Here is a 21,293-nt window from a genome sequence, read left to right on the forward strand (position 1 = left end):
GCTGTCGTGTTGTATGTAGATGCTTGGTATATTGTCGTAAATGTGATGTACCAGGTAACTTCTCTGCTCTCCTGAAGCTTCCAGTCTAATGGGAATAGACTATTAAGTAAACAAGAATTTCATAGTTATAAAACATTAAGTAAAATATGTAGTGTGTGGTATTATATTAAAGTTATAAAAAATTTATAGTTTGTAGTTCTATGTATATATTGAATTGCATGTATGTTTTTTGTGGAAACTTCTAAGATGTTATATAACAAAGTGTGTGTGTGTATATATTTCATATTGATAAATAGCTTTCAATTATGTATAATTATAGTGTGTATATCTTTAGTTGTATAGTATATTTAGGAGTGTAATTTCTGTGTAACTCTATTCAGTGGAGTTGCATCATACACATATTTAACTTATTAAAAATTCACTATTGGGCAGAAAATTAAAGGATTAATTTAAATAGAGCAATCAAATACTTGAAAAATTTTGCAAAAGTATTGTTTACTATATACTGTATTTCAGTGTATACACTTGATTTTCTTATTGTAGAAAAATATATGTAACATAAAAATTTACTATTTTAACTATTTTTAAGTATACCATTCAGTGGTATTAAGTACATTCACAATGTTGTGTAACCATCACCACTGTTACCAGAAGTTTTACATCATCCCAGCAATTTTCCCTCCCCTAAGCACCTGGTAACCTTTATTCTACTTTTATTTTTTTGAGACAGAGTCTTACTCTGTTGCCTGGGTTAGAGTGCCATGGCATCATCATAGCTTGCTGCAACCTCAAACCCCTGGGCTTAAACAATCTTCCTGCCTCAGCCTCCCGAGTAGCTGGGACTACAGACACAAGCATCACCATGCCTGGCTAATTTTTTCTATTTCTGGTAGAGACGGGGTCTCTCTCTTGCACGGGCTTGTCTTGAACTCATGACCTCAAGTGATCTTCCCACCTCAGCCTCCCAGAGTGCTAGGATTACAGACATGAGCCACCTTGCCCAGCTGTTTTCCTACTTTCTGTCTCTGAATTTTCCTTTTCTAGATACCTCATAAGAGTGAAATCATAATCTTTTTGTGACTGGCTTATTTCACTTAGCATAATATTTTCAGTGTTCATCCATGTGCATGTATCAGAATTTGATTCCTTTTAGGGCCGAATAATATTCCGTATGGATTTACCCCTTTTTGTTTATTCATCTGTTGATGCACACTTGGATTATTTCTACTTTTTGGCTATTGTGAATAATGCTGCTGTGAACATCAGTGTACAAGTATCTATTTGAGCCTCTGTTTTCAATTCTTTGGTTATATACCTAGGAGTGGTGTTGCTGGATCATATGCTAATTCTTTGTTTAACTTTTTGAGTAACTGCCAAATTATTTTCCACAGTGGCTGTATTACTTTACATTATAGTATATTTTTATACATATCTTTTGAACAAGACTCTGAACACAAAACCATGTATACAGCACTTCCTAAGTGATAAGGAATTTTTGAGCATAATTTTGAGTATATGATTTTTGTTTTGTATACTTACCACATGAAATGTGAGATTTTTGATGATGCAAGAGCTTTGTTATGCGTGTCAGAGTTGGCATGCCATAAATCACCTGCAACTAACACTGTGTTGTATTAGTTGCAGGTCATATAGAGAACTCAGGTAATGAGGTAAAATTTTGCTGTAATATTTAATTTTTGGAAAAAGTAATGTCATTTTATTTTTTGGGCATTTGCACTCTGCAACCAAGAATATGCAGCTGCAACTTTAATAATCATGACTTCTATCTTACAGTATTAGAAAGGGCATGGGTTTTGAATTTGACAATCTTGTTTTTAAATTGTGTCTTCAACACTTTAGCCTCAGTTTCATCTTTTATAAAGGGTGTACTATTTTCTTACTAAGTCACTGTGAGAATTGGGTCATGTATATGAAAATGAATTTTTTTCCTATAGAATTAATTACTGCATCACAAACTGATCACTTCTCAGAACTCCCACACGCCATCCAGGAAATTATTGGCTTTACTTGCCTTTTTCATTTAAAAAGATCTTTTATTTCTGTTTCTTCTACCATTATAAATCTTACTGTTTCAGTTTATTCTGTTTAATTTTTATTGTAATATTAGTTGACTGGCTTATCAAATAAAATTACTCTCTAAATGAAAATTTGGGTTAGGATATTTGGAGAGGGAGAGAGTTTATTTCAAAGCTTATTTTGAAAGCTTATGCCAGGGAGATTACATTAAGGGAATTTCTCTATACTTGAAATTTCCTAAAAGTTTGTACCTCTTCACATTTTTCAGATGAGTAAATTAGATTCCATAGCTTTTGAGTATCTTATCCAAGATTATATACCTACTTAGTGAAAGAGATGAGGTGGAAGTCTGCTCTTTTGCCTTGAATTTCCAGTGTTTTACCACAGCAGACTACTCCTATGTTTTACCATTCATGAGATTACATTTGGCAACTGGCTTGTGTGGCGTCTCTCTGTGGTGCTAGAAGTGAGCCAATGTATTTGTTTTTAACTATCTTAAGGGATTTCTTGCTGCTTTATCCCTTTCCTTCCCTCTAAACCTCCCTCTAAACTGAAAGATACATTTTTGCAAACTTTTTTAAAATTAAAAAGCAAACAGAAACAATCAAAAAGCAAAACCTCAATATGTCATCTTTTATTTATGGTAATTTACTTTCTAGAAGCTTTTTAATTCGTAAGCCCCAATGTATTGTTTCCTTTCCAACATTCACAAATTCCCTAAAATTCTAATAAGCTATAGTTAAGGAAATAATATCTTAGCATCAAAGACACTAGAAGTACAGATAGCATGCTTCAATTTTTTCAGTTTAGTTTCCTGTTAATGGACCCTACATTTGAGCCCGTGTTTTTTACACATACAGTTTTTGGATGTTTAAGTTGGAGCACTCATTAGAAATCAATTCTAAACCCTTAATTTTATATCTGAGGAAAATGGATAGGGACAAATCTGAGTCCACAAACCAGAAATCCTGAATTGTTTATAAATACATGCATGATTTGTTTTTTTAAACATATATTTTGAAATAATTATAGATTTACAGGGAGACACCATTTCATTATATTTTTCTTCTAATTATTAACAAAAGTTAGAAGTAGTTTTGGCCATTTAATTGCAAAAATAATACATTTTGGGAGCAACAATTTAGATAATACAGATTTTTCTTAAAGTTAATAGTCTCTTACCTCCATTTTGTCTTTTGTGATATAATAACATTTTGGTGCCTAAACTTTCTTATGTTTTGTTTTCTTAGTGAAACAAATCAAATATATACACATACAGGGTTTATATATTTATATAGAAGTAATTGTATATTTTGTGTTAATATCCAGCTTGCTATTCTTAAAAAGCATAACTATAGAGTAAACATCTTTCTAAGTCAACACATATAGATCTACCTATGGCCATGTCATAATTTACTTAATTATTCTCCTGTTGATGGATGATATGTTGTTTGCAGTTTTCTACTCTTACGAACAATGCTGCAGAACATAGCCACATATTTGGTGAAATATGTATCAGTATTTATGTTGAATAGATTCTTAAATAGGTGGTATAAGGGAGTGATTTAAGAGCACAGATTCTGGGGCTGAGACTTTCTGGAAGGAATCCAGGCTGCACTAATAGCTGTGTAACTTGAAGCAAGGAAATATGCTCCCACTTCCTCTTTTGCAAAGAGGGACTAGATCAGTATCTGTACTTTCAGGGTATATAACTATGACAGAATGATGGGGAAAAAATGCTTTCTTGCTGTTGACTAACTAAAGAGGTTGATCATCTTTTTTTTTTTTTTTTTTTGGAGCCATTCTCACTCTGTGGCTCTAGGTAGAATGCAGTGGTGTTATACATAGTTCACTGCAACCTCAAACTCCTGGGTTCAAGCGATCCTCCTGCCTCAGCCTCCCAACTAGCTGGGAGTACGGGCACCTGCCACCATGCCTGGCTAATTTTTTCTATTTTTGATAGAAGTGGAGTCTTGCTCTTGCTCAGACTGGTCTTGAACTCTTAAGCTCAAGCTATTCTCCTGTTCTGGCCTCCCAGAGGGCTAGGATTATAAGCGTGAGCCACCTCACCCAGCCAGATCATCTTTTCATGTGTTTTAATTACTTGTGATTGTTCTGCGAACTAGGCATCATATTCTGTTCTTATGTTTTCTTTTAACGTATTTGCCTTTTTCTTACTCTTTGTAAGATTTCTTTGTACATTCTGGACATTAACTCTTCATTATATATAGTGAACATATCGTTTACTCTGTTTCTTGCCTTTAATTTTGTTTATATTGTTATCTTTCCATGTTGCTAAGTTGATCATATCCTTTTATGGCTTCTGAATTTTGCTTAGGAAGGCCTTTTATATCCCAAGATTTAAAAAAAGAAGTCTTTTTTTTCTTCTAAACTTTAGTAGTTTATTTCAATGTATAGCTCTTTAGTCAGATCATTTGGGATTTATTTTGATTGTAGTGTGAATGTCCACATAGCTTCAGGTGGATAGCCCAATGTCCCATTACTGTTTATAAAATGGTCCATCCTTTTTCTGTGGATTTTTAAGGTAATTTTTATCCAATATTAAAATCTCATAAATTCATTGGTCTGTTTCCAGATTATTTAGTTTCTTTGGTCTGTCTATTTTTCTATAGCAGACATTTTGAAATTATTTAGATTATTGTAGCATTCTAGTATGATTCAGTATCTGATAGAGCAAATCCCCACATTTTTCCCCCACAAGCTTCAAAATGATATTCATGCATTTACTCCTTTATGTAAACTTTAGAATCAGTTTGTCAAATTACATAAAAAATATATCACCGTGATTTCTATGGACATTACCATCGAGTTAGAGATTAGTTTGCAGGGTATCAGTTTTTAATTTAAAATACAAGTGATTTCAACCTAATCTTTTACTCTAACAGTCTCTTTAACCTAAATTGTTACCTAAAATTCTTCAACTCTACATAATCTAAAAAGTTGTATTATTTAATTTTTAAAAAGCATTTGGGATATGAATGTGTATCTGTTGTCATCCCCCTTCTTATTTCTTGTGAACTTTTTGTAGCATTACCGTAGGATTACTTTTGTTTAATATGTGTTTATTTTCCCAGTTTTCATTGGCACATTATTATATAATTAATTGTAAACAGGTTGTATGGCATCTTAGTTTTACATTCTTTCTTTCTTTCCTTTCTTTTCTTTTTTGTTTTTTTAGTTCTAGCCTATATTTTTTGTGGCAAGAGTTTGATATTAACATGTAACTGTAGGTGATTCAAGTCTCTCTTTCATTTGGTTTGTTTTGTAAAATGTGACATACTATAGAATACTATAATACCTCTTTAGATATGTGGCATTATTACTAGCTTCAGGTCAAAGATGAGACAGTTTTTTTGTTTGTTTTTTGAGACGGTCTCGCTCTATTGCCTGGGCTAGAATTGCAGTGGCATCATCGTAGCTTACTGTAACCTTAAACTCCCAGGCCAAGTGATCCTCTTGCCTCAGCCTCCTGAGTAGCTGGGACTAGTGAGGCGCACCACCACTCCCAGATAATTTTTCTATTTTTTTGTAGAGATCAGGTCTTGCTATGTTGCTCAGGCTTATTTCGAACTCATAGCCTCAAGCCATCCTCCCACCTCAGCCTTCTAAGGTGGTATGATTACAGGTATGAGCCACTGCCCCTGGCCGATAAGACAGTTTAGAGTGCTATTTTAAGGCTGAAGATGCTTCTTTACCTTATATATTCCCTTAAAATATGTATGATTAGTGCTATAGGTTAATACTAAATGTTTTCTATAGCAAAAAAGGAAGTTCTTTTGTATTTGTGTTGAATCTAAAATATTAGTGATGCCAGGCCGTTTATCTTGATATACAAAAATTTCTAAAAATATGCTCTGAAATCCACTTAAAGGCAGTAACAATAGTTGCTCAGTCAGTATTTTTAAAAGTTTTTGATAATGTGACTCTTGATTGTTGACTATGCAATTTTTTTCCAGTAGTAAACAATGTATTTTGTTTCTTCTCATGCAGGTCTTCAAAGTTCTACATTTTAGCTCACAGTGCTGAACTTCCTTCTCCCTTAAATTATTATAAACTTTCTCTGCTGTTCAATAAACGTGAAGATGTCTCGCAGTCCTGATGCGAAGGAAGACCCTGTGGAATGCCCTCTTTGCATGGAGCCCCTGGAAATAGATGATATCAACTTTTTTCCTTGCACCTGTGGCTACCAGATTTGCCGATTTTGTTGGCATCGAATTCGCACTGATGAAAATGGGCTTTGCCCTGCGTGTAGAAAGGTAAATACTTCAAAATAACTTTACAGTTATTTGTTTTAACTGTACAGTTTTTTTACCATTGTAAGTATGCATAAATGAATTTAAAAGACTACAAACCTCAGGTGAGATTATGGTTAGCATTGTATTTTTAAGACATAATGAGGTGGAAAGAGCATTGCACTAAGGAGTCAGGGTGAAAGCTTGGCTTTGTTGTTAACTAGCTCTGTGACCTTTGTAAAGTCAAATAACTTCTCTGATTGGCCTTTACTTTGTTTTTTTTAAATCTGACGAGAAGGACACAAGTCAAGAGTGCTTGCTGTTTAAGGGAATTAGGATTGGAGAAGTAATTGATTTAGATAGGATGGTATAAAATTGGAAAAACACATTTTGTGTAGGAGGAAATTCACGTTAATTTTCTATACAAAATAGGAGAGAAGATGTTTATAAAAGGGGTTAATATGACAGAGAAATCCTAGTTTCAGAAGATAATATTTGCTCATTTTGTTGAGCTTTTACAAAAATTCTAGGCTGTTATTGCTATCCCCATTTTATCCTTGAGAAAATAGGAGCTTAGAGAACTTAAGCAACTTGTCCAGAACCATCAACTTGTGAGTAGGAAGTTTGGGATTCAGATATATCTTTGAGTCTAAAGTCTTTGTTCTGAACTATTGTATTATTGAAAAGCCCTTTCTAACTTTCAAGATGCATGATTTTTAATATTCTCTGAGTCGTTTTGTTTTGATAAGCATCTGCAACACAGTTATAGTATAGTGAATGAGGTATTAGGGTAGGTAGGACTATTGCATTTCTATTTTGAAGGACTTTATTTGTGACCTTAGGGATTAATGCAAATATCTGTCACATTATAGAATTTGCCTTCTCTTTAATGTCTGCTCCTATGCTCAGCAGATTACCTATTGGCACACACTGTCCAGCAATTTATCTTTGCTGTGGTCACAAAGGAGCATCTCGCAGTAAACAGCAATATCATTGATAGACAGGTTGACAGGGTTCTCACATATAAAGATGTGCAACAGCAAAAAATCAACACAGATTTTAGAAAAATCAACCTCATTAAAGAGAAGCACAAAAATCAGTAAGTAGAATATTCTAACAAGGAAACAGAGAAATGCTTTTAAACGTACCATTGGTACCTTTCAGAGAAGTGAGAGAAAATGACGTATTCGTATAGAAAGAATATATTTTTTTTTAAAAAGAGCCAGTTAGGTATGTTGAAAATGAAAAATCATATGGATGGCCTGAAGAGCAGAATGGGCACATTTCAAGAGCAAATTGGTAAATTGGAAGATTATGCCGAGTAGTTTTTTTCCCAGAATATAATGCAAAAAGGTAAAAAATAGCATGAAAGAAAAGTTAAGCAACATAGACTATCTACAGATTCTAATCTCTGCTGAGAGCAGTTTCAGAAGGAGTGAACTGAAAATGGATGGGAAGAAATAATCAAAGAACTAATAGAAGAAACTTCCTCATGATGAAAAGCAGTTGTCTTCAGATCAGAAGAGCACTGTGAATGTGAAACAAGATGACTGAAAAAGATCAATATCTATTTATATAATTACTAAGTTTTAGAATACCTAGTAAAAAGACAAAGTTCTAAAAGCTCATGAGATATAAACACATATAGACTACAAAGGAACAAGAATAAAATTAATACTAATATTTTCATATTATCAAAGAAGAGAGAAAGTAATTGAAAAATTATTTTCCCAAATTTTGAAGGAAAACAACTTTGAAAGAAGAATTCTCAGTTTTATTCATATATGAAGGCATAACAAAACATTTGCAGACATGCAGAAATTCATAAAATTTTATTCATAAACCACCATATAGACAAGTATAAGAGTTGAGGATGACTGCACAGTTTTGAACTGAGCAACTGGAAGTAAAGAATGGCCATTAACTAAAATGAAGAAAACTAAAACAGAAATGGATTTTTTTTTAGAAGATCAAGAACTCAGTTTTAGATATGTTAAGTATTATATTCCTATTAGAAATCTAAATGGAGATATTAAGTAGACAGGTCAATGTTCAGATCTGGATTTCAGATGAGGTTCTGGTGTAGAGGTACAAATTCAGGAGTCGTCAGCATATAGTGTGTTACTTATATTAATAAAATCATGAGACTAGATAAGATCATGAGAGAGGGTAAATGGAAAAGATGAGAGATTGTCTAAGGATGAGCACTCCAACATTTATAGGGAAAAAAAAAATCCAGATTACAGAAGTCTAAGGACAACCTCCTTTTAGGTCTCCCAGTTCAATCTTTAGCTGAGGCAGTCCTTGTTTTCAGGTGATTGGTTTCTTATTGACTTAGTGTAACCACATCTCCTAGAACCTCTCCTTGGTCTCCTGGCTGCCAGACCTTGCTCATTCCTGTCTCATGGCTGGAGTGGGTCACGGAGGGCACAGGCAGGTAATAGAGGGTCTTGGGTCTGAGATCTGGCTTAGCCTTGCCAGAGAATATGCTGAGCACAGGATTAATATTTATGAAGTTGCCCATCTCAGTCAGGGTCCAGCAAATCTTCAGTCTCTGGAGGCCAGCCTCCATGATTGTGTTAACACAGAGGAAAACCACCAGTGTTGCTAGAGGCCTGGAGGGGATCCTGAAGCTACGATTTATATGTCACTCCAACTTTGCAGGGAAAGGGCCTGCAGAGGTCACTCTGAGGTGGCATGTTGAGATGATTTGAATAAACTTGTAGATGCAGGTAGATTGCTAGTTGAATCAAGCCCTTAATTTTGGTCTACAAGATGAAACCTGCCTGTTTGCAGAAAGGGCCTCTTTGCCCTAATACCAAGCAAAAACAGGTATTAAAAACCAAGAGAATTTAGTGTTTGTTTGGTCCTAGCTGCTAAACATAGGCACATGCATGCCACTTGGTCATTTCTTAGACTGCCTTTGTATGCCTTTTTAGCGGAAAATACCTGGTGAAAGCAGCAGATGAGGGAACATAGGTGTTGCACTGACTCTGTCAGTTAATGAATAAAATGTCTTTTAATTTTTCTAGGTTTTAAAATTTTCTTTAGTAGTGTTTTGTAGTTTTCAGTATACAGAGTGTAGTACAGCATGTTTTGTTAGGTTTATCTGTATTTTAAATATTCATTTTCCAGTTCTTTATTGCTGTTGTACAGTTTTTGTATATTGACCATTTATCCTGAAGCCTTGTTAAATAGATTTCTTGGGGTCTGGTGCAGTGGCTCATGCTTGTAGTCCCAGTCCTTTGGGAGGCTGAGGTAGGAGGATTGCTTGAGGCCAGGAGTTTGAAACCAACCTGGGCAGCACAGCAAGACCTTGTCTATAAAAACATGGAAAATACTAGCCCAATGTGGTGGTATGTTCCTGTAGTCCCAGCTACTCTGGAGGCTGAGGTGGAAGGATCGCTTGAGCCCAGGAGTTCAAGGTTACAGTGAACCATGATGGTGCCACTGCACCCAGCTTGGACAACAGAGTGAGACCCTGTCTCAAAAAAAAAAAAAAAAAAGATTCCCTGGGATTTTCTACATAGATGATCATCATGTCTTCTGTGGATAAAGACAGTTTTACTCCTTCCTTTCCAATCTCTATGCTTTTTAAGTCTTATTCTTCTCACCTTATTGCACTGGGTAATCCCTCCAGTACAATACTGAAAAGAAAGTGGTAAGAAAGATGTCTTTGTTTTCAATCTTATCAGGAAGGTGTTGAGTATTTTGCCATTAAATGTGTTGCTGGCTGTACATTTTTTTTGTTGATGGTCTTTTTCAGGTCAAGGAAGTTTTCTTGTATTCCTAATTTGCTGAGAGATTTTATCGTGAATGGGTTTTGAATTTTGCCAAATACCTTTTTTACTTCTATTGAGGTGGTAATACTTTTTTCCCTTTATTCTGTTGAAAAGTGATCTATATTGATTTTTTAATAAACCTTTAGTCCCAAGGATAAACCCCACTTTATTATCATTCATTATCTTTTTTATTCAATTTGATAATATTTTCAGATGATTTTTGTGTCATCAAGGGTGTTTATTTGTAGTTTTTCTTTGTATTGTTTTTAGATTTGTTATTAAAGTAATACTGGCCTCATAAAATGAGTTAGGAGATGTTGCCTAATTATCTTCTGAAAGTTGCATGTGATCGGTATTCTTTTTTATTTCTTCCCCAAATTCGTTAATGACATGAACTCTGTCAGGTGTCTTCACTGGAAAGCCACCTATGAAAACCAGCTTCCGCAGTATTTCTCTATGTAGAGTTCTGGAATTCTTTCTAGGCTAACTCCCTCTTTGTGGTATTTTGCCCTATATTTCAGTTGCTTTAGCCTCTTCAAATTTTGACCACTATCCCCTCTATTCATTATGACTTTTGGATAATAATGGTGAGTATTGACCCAACCAAAGTTAGGGTAAAGGTTAGAAAGTGGACTTGGGATGTGTGGTGAGGAAGGCTGAGAGAGCTAAATCTTCAACTTGTATAACATGATAATATTTAAAACTGAAAAATCAAAGAGAAGCAATACAAGCAAGTTACTTAGAGATATTGTAGTAAATGACAAAGAATTATCTAAAAGAGTCAACATGATTATTTCTGTGGGAAGGCAACTGGTACAAAGGAGGGAGGAAATGGGGAACTATTCTTTTTCCTAATAAAAGTTGTAGAAGTGGTTGACTAGGTCCATGTATAAGAAAAATATCAATGAAACAAGGGAAAAAAAGATTTAGTGGGCAAATGGAAATACTAGGAAAAAAGATATAATAATACTGATATTAGTCATAATAAAATTTAAGATCAAACACATTTTAAAAGAGCAAAAGGAATTTTTCTTACTGATAAAAGGTCCACAAAGTCATGAATCTTTATTTAACAGCAGAGCTTTGAGGTATTATAGTATAAATACCAGGAGAAACTGACATCAATATTCATAGTGGACTTTAACATCTGTGTTTTAGAAATTGACAGATAAAGCAAACAATAAAAAGAAAATGGAGAATTTTAGTAACTCAACAAGATGTGTATGTGTGCGTAACTTTATACAAAACTTTAAATACAAAAATTGACTATTAGGCCACAGTGGAAATATTAGCCAATTCCAAAAAGTAGAGCTCACTTGTGTATTTTTAAAAATTTCTTCTGCCTGGGGTTTGTAGAACTTTTTGAATCTCTGGGCTGCTGAGTTTCCTTAGTTCTAGAAAAAAATTAAGCTATTATTTCTTCAAATATTACCTTTTTTCCTATCCTCTAGGACTCTGACTAAATATTTTCAGATCTTTTTACTGTCTTCCGTGTCTCTTAATCTCTTTTCTGTTTTTTCTATCTTCTCCTTAATGGGTCAATGGATGATGTCTTCTGATCTATCTTCATGTTGGAATAGTTTCTTCTTTGGATCCAATCTGCTGCTAAATATGTCCGTTGAGTTTTTAACAATTTTTGTGTTCTCTACAAGAAATGTTTGCTCTTTATTCATATTTGCTGTTACTTTTAAATAGATTCTTATACTCTGCAGATATTTTCAAGCTTATTACATCATATTTCTTTATTTATTTTTAAGACAGAGTCTAGCTCGGTTGCCCTGGGTAGAGTGCACCGGCCTCATCATAGCTCACTGTAACCTCAAACCCCTGGGCTCAAGTGATCCTCTTGTCTCAACCTGCCAAGTAGCTGGGATTATAGGCATGTGCCACTATACCTGGCTAACTTTTTCTGTACATCTTTTTAAAACAGATAAACATTATTGTTTTAAAATATTTGTTCAGTAATCCAGTAGCTTAAGTCTATGGGGAGATGTTTCTGCTGGTTGGTTATTCATGTTGTTTTCTTTCTTTATGTGCTTAGTTAATGTGGCTGCTTCTTGGTTGTTATCATTGAGAAAATTATTTGCACATTCCCCAAAGCCTAGGATGGATTTGCCTTCCTCTGGAAAGGCTTTGATTTGCCTTCTGCAGGATTCTATAAAGATTGCATTAGGAATGCCTCATGCTTAAAGATCTTTGGTCTGGTCGAGATACACATCTTCAGAGTGTAAGTCTTCCCTAGGGTTGGCTTCAATAATTTCTCAAGGATGGTTTTCTCCTGCCCTCTTTTACCTTATTCTGACCTCGCTGTAGTTTGTTCTTATCCTGAGACTATCCTTTGGTTTATTGTTTGGTTTTATTCTGAGATTACCTTTTGGGAGTGGGCTGGGTCTCATCTTAACCTGGGGCCAGTCTTGCCAAAAACTCTCCACCTTGGACTGGCCTTGGGCTTTGAATGCTGCCTCTTTCCCCTCATTCTTGAAACAAAGCTAGGAACAATCCATATGTTTGATGGATTCAGGGAGTGGATCGTTGCCATTCTAGATGTTAGTGAAAAGCAACAGCTTATACTCCAAAAGGAGCGACCCTGAAATCCAGATGTAGAAAACAGCTTTTCTATGTGCAAATGAAAAATTTAAGTGATCTTATAGAAAAGTATTTTAATTGATTAACAGGTAGTTCATTTTTATACTTTTTCATGCTTGTTATGCAAGTTTTATATTTGTGCCTTTTTTTTTTTTTTTTGAGACCGAGTCTCACTCTGTTGCCCAGGCTAGAGTGGCATCAGTCTAGCTCACAGCAACCTCAAACTCCTGGGCTCAAGCAATCCTTCTGCCTCAGCCTCCTGAGTAGCTGGGACTACGGGCATATGCCACCATGCCTGGCTAGTTTTTTCTATATATTTTTTAGTTGTCCAGCTAATTTCTTTCTATTTTTAGTAGAAACAAGGTCTTGCTCTTGCTCAGGCTGGTCTCAAACTTCTGACCTTGAGCGATCCTCCCGCCTGGGCCTCCCAGAGTGCTAGGATTACAGATGTGAGCCACTGTGCCCGGCCTATATTTGTGCCTTTATAGCTCCAAATAGCTTCAAGGCAGATTAAGATTTGATGGAGTTAATTCATGTGAGTATAGAAAAGTAAGTAGAGAGGAGAGTAAGTGGATAAAAAGTTTTGAGAAGAAGCATTGAAAAAAACTTAAACGAAGACTACATAATTGAGGAATTGAACTTACTTTAATAGATTTTTAACCATTTGATTCCTTAAGTTAAAATGCAATAAATAATTTATTTTTTAATCCAGAAATGCAGGGGTTTTGTTTTTGTTTTTAGGTGAGTTGCTTTGTTCTTTAGACAATTAGCAGTGCCCCATTTCTAATTCTAGAGAGTAGCTTGGTGTTCAGTTGGCACATATTTGTTGAGCTCCTAAAATGAGCAATTTTAGGATCAAATTTATATTTGATCTTGGAGAACGTCCTAAAGTCATACAAAAGTCAGGTAAATTACTAAGCTATTTTATATGTCTTCCACTCATGAGTAAGTTAGAGTATGCCAAACAGGATCAATTAGCTAAGAGATTCAGATTTCTTCATGTGGAAGTTGAATAGTAAGGTGCTCACATCCTATGGAACCATTAAGAATTACTCCTGAATCTTTTTTAGGTAACCAGGTCTAGTTCATTGATGATAAGGTAAACTGAAAAGTTTAAGGTTTTCTTAAAAAAGCAGTAACTTAAAGTTAAAAGTGGGCATAAACGGGAAAGAATATGGGTCTTGGAGACTTTAGGATATATACTAGTACAAGTTGAGGACCATAAAGTGAAATCACACTTTACTGCCTTTCAGCATTAGTCTGGGTAAATTTATGCATTAAAGAGTTTTTATTGGCTTTTATTTTTTGCTTATGTGTAAAGATATGAAAGTAATTTTATGTTAAAGGAATAGCAAGGTTTCAGGCTTGTGGAATTTCTTTCACTCTTGTTTCCACTTTTTTTCTTGTTGGCATTGTTTCTGCTTTCTCCCACTCTTGTATTTTGATAGGTACAATTCCTAACCAGTTGTGTTTCCTGTTCTTGGCATCTCTTTATATCCAGTTTTAAATATTACTGTATTTAATGTGCTCCATCTTCTGTTTATCATTAACAGTATTTATTAGTACCTGTAATAATTGATTTTTAGAATGCTTATATCCAGGACACAGTTTTAATCACTTTGTAAGTGTATTATCTATTTTAACTGTCACTGAAACACTCTAAATAAAATACTGAAATTTGCATTTTACAGGTGAGAAGATTGAGGCAGGAAGGTCACATAACTTAGCCAAAAAGTCTATTAGATAGTGAAGGGTGAGATAGGATTCAAAGCCAGGCATTCTGACTCCATAGCTCTTATTCAGACCACAAGTAGCGCTGGCATTAGCAGTAGGAATGAAAATGATATCATAATGCTGAGAAGGAAAAGATAAAAGACATACAATAATGAAATTGCTAATGTTTATTAAGGGATAACTGTGTTCCAGGAACAATAATAATTGCTTTATGAGTATTATTTCATCTTTACACCAACCTTTAAGATTGTTTTCATTTAACTTTGAGGATACTGAGGCATAGTTTCATTAACTTGCCTAAGACCGCATGTTAGTGTTGAAACTAAATTCAAACTCCTGAGCCAGAGTATATATTGTTATTTATTTGCTCTTCTCTCTCCCTCTTATACCGGGAATGTATAACTTCATTAATCTTCCAGCACGTAGGTTTTCATTAAATATTTGTTGATTATAATATGTAAAACCTATATTTAGATGAGAGACCTTACACTTTTCTCCTCTTACACAGCACCTTAGAAGCTAACTATTCCCTTGAACCGTGTTGGGTACTCTCGGGAATACCAAGATTGGTTTTTTGTTGTTTTGTTTTAAACCTTTGGTGTGAAGTTTTAGCACTAAAGGTGGTCCCTGCTAAGCTCCAAAAAATAAGTATCTTTAGAACTATTTTAATATTTACCTTTTGCTAAATAAAAAAATATTTTTAAGCGATTAAGATGTTCAGAAAATAACAAATAACCACATATATGCCATCCGGAATTGGATAATTGTTATTCATGCAGTTTTTCCTACTAATTTATTTCATACTAACCTCTATGTTTGTTTTATGCTTAAAGCCATATCCAGAAGACCCAGCAGTTTATAAACCACTCTCCCAAGAAGAGCTGCAAAGGATAAAGAATGAGAAAAAACAGAAACAAAATGAGAGAAAACAGAAAATATCAGAAAATCGCAAGCATTTGGCTAGTGTACGTGTTGTACAAAAAAACCTCGTCTTTGTTGTAGGTCTGTCTCAGCGCCTAGCAGACCCAGAGGTAAGTCATCTTCTCTTTTCTTTGTCATCTTGATATTTTTTCTGTTTGCTTACCTTATTTGAAAATAAACAGTTGACCCTGCTCAGCTGTCAGATTCCTCTGAAAATGTTAAATCTTAGGAGAAAATAAGAAACGACTTTTTAATAATTGCTAAAAAACAATGACTGGTTGTGATCTTAGGCAAGTGTCTTAATCATTCTTAGCCTCAGTTTCTTCAGTTGTAAAACTAAAGAGTTGAACTAGATTTCTAAAGACCCTTTTAGTGCTAACAGTCTGTGAAAATTGGGTAATGATTTCTTTTGCTGTTAAGACTATCATGTGACATGAATACTGTTTCTTTCCTCTTTTCTGTAGCTATGTAAGGACCAACAATGGAGATGCAGTTATTTGAACCCACTAGAGATCTTAGTAACCTGTATTTTTTTATTTATCCTTCCAAAGTAGTTATTCTTGGTTTTTCAGAACTGTTGCTGTGCTGTATAATCATTCTTTACTTATTCTAAGCCATTCTAGAGGAAAGAGGGAGAATTTGATAAAGTGAAATTAAGGACAGGGTTCTTTGTCATTCTTTTGGGGGCAGGAGAGATCTTAACCTTTTTGTTTACTACCTCTTTTTTTCTACTTCCACCGCCAGCCTTATTAGAGTAATGTCAAACTCATGCTTTCCTTGAGACCCTTGAATATGCATCTGCTAATTTTTAGTTTCTGATATACCATGAGATGCTGACTAGATTTTGGGGAAGACAAATGGAAGCTTTTAGACAGCCAGAGTGTTTACTTAAGTAGGAGAGAGCTAGATTTTAGGGATCTTCTAAAAGTACTTCTTGAAAAGGGTTTAAAGTAATATTCATCATGGTTCCAATCAGAGGGAGGGTTGTAGTGAATGTGCTTGAGGAGGTAGGAACCTCTGGACTTGGTTCATCATGCTAATAGCCCAGGAGGAGGAACTTTAAGGAGTATGATGTCTGTTTCTGTAAAAATTAATTTAGAGAGAATAATAAGTACTTATTTACGAAGAGTTTACTATAAAGGTCTTCAAAATCAATAGAGGTGAGCCAGGGAAATGTTACTAAGAAGGATCTATCATGGACAATAAACAGGGAGGCAACTCACTAATTACTAGGACCTAGGTCCAGGGACGCTGGCAGTAGGGGGTTGTGTGATACTCAGGAGACCAGATTCTTTCCAAAGCCAAAGGGAATGGTCTAAAGTTTACATAGAAAGAGACTTCTTCAATAAGAAATGTTAAGAAGAGAGCTCATTTTAGGCCTAGGACTCAACTTCAGCAGCCAGTTCTCCCTTCTTTTTAGCTGGTGGTTACTCCCCAGGCAGACAGAATCCCACCTCACCCTTGACCATTTCTTTGAACACCACCTCACCTTTGCACTGACCGTTTAATCTCCCTCTTTCAACTGCCTTTTTTTTTTTAAGCAGAGGGCATTTCTGCCTCTATTTACTCCTACTAATCCTGTTATTTAGAATCTACTTTTGCCTTACTAAAGCTGAACTTCTATCTTCATTTGAGACTTCTTGGATGTGGATGTACTTGTTTTTATTAATACATCTTGGGCCTGGTCAGCTGTAGTACCGGAGGCTAACAAAGCAGCACCCAAAAGCTGGATGTAATTAAGCCATAGACTGAATCTGATTTTGGATTATAGGTTTCCTACCTCTTTTTTTTTTGTCTGTGATTTATAAGTTTTTATTTATTTACAGAAATCTCTTTTTTCCATTTCAAATAACTCCAGGAAGATTAATCTGAAGACCTGTTATACAGAAGGAAATATCTAGGTGATGATTAGTGAGAGAGCACTTTATCATGAATCTATCTAAAAATTACTAGTTTCATACTTTTGAAATCATTGTTGCTTGATGGGAGGACAATTAATTTTTTTCAACATTGGTTACTCTCATTTATTTCTCTTGAAAGCCTACGAAGACCAGAGACAAGTGTTTTTGTTTTTTATTAAATATCTTTTAAAATTCACTTAATTTGTCTATATAACCTTTTCAGTTTTTGGAAAACTTAAAGTCGACTTCACCGAAAACTCCAAAGAATTTTCAAATTGTTAGTGTTACTTTCAAGCCAAAGAAGATCTATATAGTTTACTTACCTTTTGGATGATGAACAGTCTGATATTTGACTAAATTCAGATTAACAAAATGGGAGAGTTTAGGAATAATTAAGGCTTAGTTTGAAAATAATTTTTGTACATCAGAAAGCTTCATACCAAGATTAATTGTCAAATATCTTCGTTTATTGGTTAATAGAAAAACTATCTTAGAAGACATGGTAATTAGAGGCGATGATTAGATTACAAGCAATGATGATCGTCTTCTAAGTCCTAAAATTGTAGATTTGTAGTGACCTAATTCATTTATTCTGAAAATTAATTCTTGAATACTTAAGACGTGCTAGGCATTTTGATGTTGGAAATAAAGTAGTTTAGCAAGCCAGACACAGTCTTTACCCTTAACAAGCTTACAGACTAGTAGGGAAGACAATTTCAGTGCTTACATGTGTGTTGAGCATTTATAAAAAGGGAAGTACACAGCTCTTTGGGAACATATAACAGTTGAGTACTTAGTGTGGAGAGTCACAAAGCCTCTCTGAGGAAGGATAATTAGGGTAGGCTTGAAGAATTAATAGGTGTTAGCTAGGCAGCATATATGAACAGTAGTTTCCCAGTGTGCTATCCCGAGAGAACAGCTTATTTGAGGAACTAAAAGACTTAAAAAGATACAACAGTTCATTTTACAAATAAGAAACTGAGGCAAAGGGAAGTTACATGACTTGCCTATGGTCTTACAGCTCCTGTTCCACTGTATACTAATGATTGGGCCAGTTGTTCACCCACCCCATTCATTTATACTTTTCTATCCATCTGATTACCAAGTTTTTGTTTTTCTCTGTAGTGTCCATGAATACTTGACTGTGTTCCCAGAGAATATATAGCAAGACATTTTAGTCATTAGGCATACCATTGGATATTTATAATTCTGTCACATGACCTTTTATAGTCTGTTTGTTCTAAAACTGGCCCACTGTGAAGTAAATACATGACAGCAAGTGTTTAGATAATGTACTGATGTACAGGGTGCTGTTTCTACTCCCCTTACCCTTTACTTTATTCACTAGAATACTATTTTGCTGGTTATTTAGGCAGAATCTGAAATGTTCAAGTTAATATGAGGGGTTTAAATTCTTTGAATTTTCCCTGCTTGACCAGCCTGTTTCTTATCCACCACTAGGCATTTGCTAATAGTTTGAGGCCCACCGATGTTATATATTCACGTAATTCTTTTTGTTCAATACTAAGACAGTTCAGTTTTTCAGTAAGCATTTACTGAGTGCCTACAATAAGGCACTACGTAAGACACTGAGCATACGCTGGATAAGCAAGGTAGTACCTGCTTGTTTACAAAAGTAACAATACGTAGAAGTACTATAGGCTATGGAGGCACAAAGGATAGCACCTGACCTTGGGAAGGAGGTAACTACCCCTCTGCTATTTTGGGGGTAAAGTGCTTCTGGCACAGGAACTGTACAAATGCTTCTGGATGAAAAAGACCTCGATCTGCAAGTGTTTTGTTTGGCTGGAAGATTAGAGTGCAGTGGTGAGAGATAAGGTTATCAAGGTAAGTGGTAATGGATCATGAAGGGCTTTCTAATCATGCTAAGGAGTTTGCTCTTTATCCTAAAGGCAGTGGAAAGCTGTTGAATATTCTTATGAACAGTGACATAGCTAGGTTTGTGCTTTGAAAATATCTTTCTAGCTGCAGTGTGGACGTGTCAGTGTAATTATATGTCAGTCTCATGTCACTGTGAAGGTATTATAACCAAATGTTGTCAAGATACTGTTTCCATAAACCAGTGATATTCAACCCTATCAGATTCAGTGCCCACTTTTTAAAAACTAATATTTTATAACATCCCTTGACTTTCTTGAAGTGACTTCTTGATAATATAATTTGTCTACACACATAATTTGAAAAAAACATATAAAGGAGAAATAGAAGGATAGTAAATATGGAAAGACTGTGTCTACATATAAATTCCTGGGCACTGCTACTTGAGAACCTCGCTATTCAAGGTGTGGTCTCTGGGCCAGTAGCATTAGTATCACCTGGAAGATTATTATGCCCACTGTCAGGCACTGCCTCAGACCTACTGGATCTGAATCTGCATTTTAACTAGATTTATATGTGTACTAGAGTTCTTAAAATACTATTTTACTCTATGTAATGAAGTAGTAAGATTCTGGCATTATTTGTAGCATCACTGAGTATGACAACTACAAATGCAGATTGTTACAGGTGTATATATTGGCAGCTCAGGTTCCATGAAATGCCAATGATATGATTTTTCTGAAAAAAATCATAGTAAAATTTCAACCAAAGCATGTGTAGTCTTCCCTTAATTATATGTTATCTACTTTTCTGTAAATTTAATGTATGTCAAAACTAGGAAAATACTTTGTGTTTATATGTAATATGGATTTGTTTCTAAGTTCACTTAATTATAAACAGGCTTTCTCAACTTCGTGAACATCTTGTAGGACATTGAAAAGTTATGCGGGACTATTCTTTATTGTGCAGCGATAGTGTGAGCCTTGTAAGACATCCCTGGGTCCTATCCACTGAACTCTAGTAGTGTATCCCAGTTGCTTTTACAGTCTCCCCCAGTACAAGCTTCCACAAATTTCCAAAATGCCCCGTTGAGTGTTTCCCTCATTGACAACTACCGTCATAAACTCACACATATGAGATGCTGATAGAGGATAACCTGTGACCAGCCTGAATCCTTTGGAGCAGGTATTTGAGCTACGAGGCCACTTGGCTGAGTTGGTGTACATCCACCTGTAATATTGAATGCAGTTCCAAACTCCACTTGCCAGAAAGCATTTTCAAACTATACTCTTCCCTATGGCTCAACCCAGAGACTTTGTTAGGAATAACCTGAGGGTCATTGCATTAGCCACTATTACTATCATATCCCTCAGGGGATTTGAGTAGAGAAAAGATTAAAGACCAGTGTAACCAGCTCATCTTCTAGTACATTAAAATTGGCTGTAGCAAACATCACAACCCTGTACTTATAAGCACCTGCAACAAAATATGGTAAGATTAATTACTTTACATGAATTAAGTTGAAGACTAAGGATTAATGATACACCAACCATAGACTATTTCATGAAGCTTTGATTCTATCAAATGCAGAACACTTTAGCTAGATTAAGAGCTTACTATTTGGAGAAATTGTAGGAATAGTAGATCTAAAGGTAAATTCAAGGAAAACAACAAATTAATTTTTAAGGTAATTGCAAATCATGGGAGAGAGTTTTCTGTTTTTTTCTTTTCTTTTCTTTTTTTTAAATTTATGTCTGTTCCTTCTCAGGCAGGTTTTCTGGTTTTGTTTTTTAATTTTTTGTAGAGATGGCATCTTGCTGTGTTGCCCAGGCTGGTGTCAAACTCCTGGCCTTAAGCGACCCTCCTGCCTCAGTGTCCCAAGTTGCTGGGATTACAGGCATGAGCCACTGCACCCATGGGAGAGGTTTTTGTATCAAGTTACATACTGGTCAAATTAGCCAAGGTTAAGTTTGTAAAAGAGGCTAAAAGAATTCACATAGTGATCACAAAGTAAAAGGGGTGAAATATGTATGAGGGGGAAATAACCACCAAGATGTAACCAAGTAATAAAGAAAGAAATGTACAAATTTGTTTCCCAAATGTTATTTACCAAGAAAAGAGGGAAAAATAACCCCACAAGGCAGTTGAGAAATGGTGAAATTGATTGACGTAGGAAACTATATACACAGTGATAAATCATAAAGCATAGAAGGTTGAGGGGGCACTCTGTTATATTTTGA

At 35.1% G+C, this 21,293-nt stretch overlaps 1 protein-coding gene across 6 annotated transcripts in view; it reads left to right on the top strand.

The window, feature by feature from the left end:
• Window positions 1–21,293, top strand: part of CNOT4 (CCR4-NOT transcription complex subunit 4) — a 122,581-nt gene that overhangs the window by 47,641 nt on the left and 53,647 nt on the right. For all 6 annotated transcript variants that reach the window (XM_045565339.1, XM_045565341.1, XM_045565340.1 and 3 more), the window contains exons 2-3: window positions 6,049–6,314; window positions 15,226–15,423. In XM_045565339.1, coding sequence (XP_045421295.1) covers window positions 6,141–6,314; window positions 15,226–15,423 — 372 coding nt within the window. In that variant the 5' untranslated portion in view covers window positions 6,049–6,140. The remainder of the gene's footprint in view (window positions 1–6,048; window positions 6,315–15,225; window positions 15,424–21,293) is intronic.

This window comes from Lemur catta, chromosome 11 (genome assembly GCF_020740605.2).
Source record: "Lemur catta isolate mLemCat1 chromosome 11, mLemCat1.pri, whole genome shotgun sequence".
Classification (NCBI taxonomy): Eukaryota; Metazoa; Chordata; class Mammalia; order Primates; family Lemuridae; genus Lemur; species Lemur catta.